Raw genomic sequence first — 3438 nt, forward strand, 5'->3', positions numbered from 1 at the left:
CTTGATATTTATATGAATTATATGTCAAACAATGTGATAAGAATAGGTATTAGGGCTCATGATCAATTCGAATAATTATGCTTTGTATAATTATGTTGAATATAGAGAAGCGTTAAGTTAATTACCATGTTATACGAATTTATTAAATATTATATGTTTACTTTGTTTTACTTTTTCCCCTAATTAATAATAATTCGATAAGCTCCGTAATGCCTTTTGCCCTGTTCCGATGACGGATAATCCGTAAAACGTTTTCTAATTTGACGAAAAATAGGAAGTGACATGTGAACTAAAGTGATAAAAATTGCATAGTTGTTAATATTGAGCTCAATTATGTGATGTGTATTGACTGTGATTATGATTGGCAAGAAATGATGGTAAATTATGGTTTATGATTTAATGTAGAATGTTTGGTAAAGTTTGTCTTTACAACCTATGAACTTACTAAGCTTACATAAGTTTACTGCTATGTGTTTAATGTTCTTTGTAGATTGACGTGAAATCAGTGGGTCGGATCAACACTTCAGATCACACTATTCAAATTACTCCTGTAAGTTTTATTATGCATCTTAAGGTTTATATGGCATATATAGGGTTTAATTAAAAGGAAGTGAAGGTGTTACAAACTTAATTATCAACATTTTGCGTTAAAATAGTTTTGGATAGCAATAGAAGTTTGACTTTGAAAATTCATCAAAAATTGTGAAAATCGAATTAGAGGTTGAATAAAATATGAAATTAAATTATATTGAGTCTAGTTTTACATAGAAGAAACTGTGTAAGCAAAATAATTTAATTTTATGAGATATTTAAATTTTTTTGAGACAATGTCAAAATGTTTTCGGTTTCCCTTTTTCTGACTTTAAAAAATCATTAAAAATTGTATAAAAATACTTGGAGCTTTAAATTTATATGTTTGAATGATTAACGAGTCTATTTTCAAGAGAAACAAAAGAGAATATCATCCAAATTCCGTACAAAAAGATAATTAATTTTTAGTAAAAAATGGTCAGAACTATCAAATCGCAGAATATGGGTAAATTTAAAAATTTTACTGTACCCATTAGCTAAATCATAAATTCTGAAAATTTTATAATAGAAAGATATTTATGTCTAGTTTCAAAAACATTAAGTGGATCTTAATTTAGAATTTTTTTAACTCAAGATATAGATAATTTAGTGACTATGACTCAAGTAGATAACTTTAATATAAATATAAATAAATAGTATAATTATATGTAATTGTTCTATAAACTGACGGATTTCGATTTGGGGTATTACACCATCTACCAGGGCTTATCTACAAAAGCCTCCATTTTTTTCTTATCTTACATAAATATTTACAAATAATACCATAATGACGTACATTACCACCACTGGACAAAACCCAGATTGCCATAAACATTAACAGTAAAATAGAGAAATGAACCCCATCTTCTTAGACTTATAGGGAACCAGCCTCCGAAACGCATTATATAGAACAGAAAAACTTGGAGGCTTATATTAAGAATTTGAAACCTCACAGATTATACTTCAACTACAGAGGCATTAAACAAGGAAAGCTAAGAAAGTAGGGGGGCAGAAAAAGTGTTGCATATCTCTCTATCCATACAAGCAAAGTGGTCACCAAAATTCCACCTTATCAATTAGTATCCGTTGATAGGCTCTGCTTGGTCCAGCACAGCCATCCTCTCTGAAACATCGGCTAATGACTTGAGATTACATCGGATAAGAGCCTCCACAAAGTAACAAGTTTCATCCTTGGTGTTCCCTTCTGGCACGTCCACAGCGAATGATTCGATCACCATTGTTCCTGGCCTTCCTTCGATAACCTCTGGATGGACCGTTATGATTGATGAATAATTCTGCCATACATACAAGTTAACAACATTTCTACTTTTTTTTCCTTCTTTTAGAATAAAACAAAAAAAAAAGTAAAAAGGGAGAAAGAAGAATTGTTGTTTATACCCTGAGACGGTGGTCGCCTCCGACGATTTTGATGCCAAGAATATGCTCTTCGTCATCGAGAAGCTCTAATCGTTCGGTGCTGGTGGTGGCCGGAAGGCCAGATTTAACGTTGACTTCTCTGACGCTACCGATTCCGAGGTCCCCTTTCATGATGCACCGGCTTACGAACGGCTTATACTTTTGCGGCTGATCAAACCGCCTTACCAATGACCATACCTTTCATAATTTAATCAAAACCATAGCCACTATTATTAGTTGCAATAAAAATAATTAAAATTTCAAAAAAAAATATACCAGCTTTTGGATATAAACTTTTACTTCTAATTAAAAATAAAAGTACTAAAATAGTTGGCTTTTAACAGTAAAACATGGACTTAAATTTGAATTTTTCTCTTTTTTAATAATTAAATCTAAAAAAAAAAAGGGATGAAGATTTAGCAGATGAGGAGGAAGATTTGGGAGAGAGAGAGAGGTGAATCAGAGGCAGAGAGACAAACTTACGAGGTTAACAGGAGCTTTGACATGTTTGACAAGAGCAGAGGAGCACTGGTCGTCTCTGATGTCGTGCCTGTGGTGTCTCCAAATGTATTGCGCCTCCATCATACCGTAAGCATCACCACCGTTCATTTGTTTTCTGATTGATATATCTAATCAATGAGCAATCACCTCTGTATAAATAAGAAGGTGAAAATTACAGGAGAGTTCTGCAGAGATAAGCTCTCTTTGGTTTGGCTTGGGTTATTGCTGGAGACTTGGCTTGGATGTACAAAAAGGAAGAAGGGGCTTCAAACTTAGGACTTAGCTTTTAGTTTAAGAATTTAGGTTGAAGGCTTTGGTTTGCTCTTAACTTGGCTTCCCAGTCTATCAAAAATGAAAAATCTATAAATCCACCGACAATTTCTTTTGTTGATAAAAGCAAATAAAAAATAAAAAAAAATGCTCATAACATTGCTTTTAGCTTTCCCTGCGGGACCCACTCTCTCTTGAATTTGCCCTTATCTTCATATCATCTCCCCTTCCTCTTCCAATTGGAGTGGTTTTCCCTTTCGTTGCAAGGTTTTTTCTTTTTTCTTTTTCTTTTTTAACTTTACTCTTACAAATAAAATACAATAAATACATATTTTCGAGTAATATACACATAAAATTCAATGCCAATATCCACTTATATGTATTTTTAATATTTATTAAATGATTATAATAATTTAATTAATGCCAATAAAATTAACTTGCAATTTTAAGAAGATGTTTTGCAAAAACTAAAATAAATATTTTATGGCAAAAATTAAATCAAAATAAAATTGGATCAAATTTTAGTATAAGAAGTATATATTAATAAAAAATTGAAATCAAGAGTGTTCTAATTTCAATTAAAATTAAATTAACTGAATAAATAGATCTAATTTGATCGGAGGTCGGTTAATGATTTTTAGAAGTTTAGTTATCGTTTAATTCGATTTGAAATCATATAAT

General features: G+C 31.2%; 1 protein-coding gene across 1 annotated transcript; it reads right to left on the reverse strand.

Annotated features, from left to right (window-relative positions):
• Window positions 1-1203: 1203 nt before the first annotated feature.
• LOC108470725 (abscisic acid receptor PYL9) lies at window positions 1204-2905 on the reverse strand. Its single transcript, XM_017772163.2, has 3 exons — window positions 2470-2905; window positions 1969-2184; window positions 1204-1865 (listed from the first exon to the last, which is right to left on the reverse strand). The coding sequence occupies exons 1-3, from the start codon at window positions 2593-2595 to the stop codon at window positions 1647-1649; spliced, it is 561 nt and encodes a 186-aa protein (XP_017627652.1). The 5' UTR covers window positions 2596-2905; the 3' UTR covers window positions 1204-1646.
• Window positions 2906-3438: the final 533 nt, after the last annotated feature.

This window comes from Gossypium arboreum, chromosome 11 (genome assembly GCF_025698485.1).
Source record: "Gossypium arboreum isolate Shixiya-1 chromosome 11, ASM2569848v2, whole genome shotgun sequence".
Lineage (NCBI taxonomy): Eukaryota > Viridiplantae > Streptophyta > Magnoliopsida > Malvales > Malvaceae > Gossypium > Gossypium arboreum.

Coding starts and splice junctions, on each gene's coding strand:
- LOC108470725 (XM_017772163.2), bottom strand. CDS start 2,595: ATGAACGGTGGTGATGCTTACGGTATGATGGAGGCGCAATACATTTGG. Junction 2,185..2,469: donor TCAAAGCTCCTGTTAACCTC/GTAAGTTTGTCT, acceptor AAATTATGAAAG/GTATGGTCATTGGTAAGGCG. Junction 1,866..1,968: donor GAGGCGACCACCGTCTCAGG/GTATAAACAACA, acceptor TATGTATGGCAG/AATTATTCATCAATCATAAC.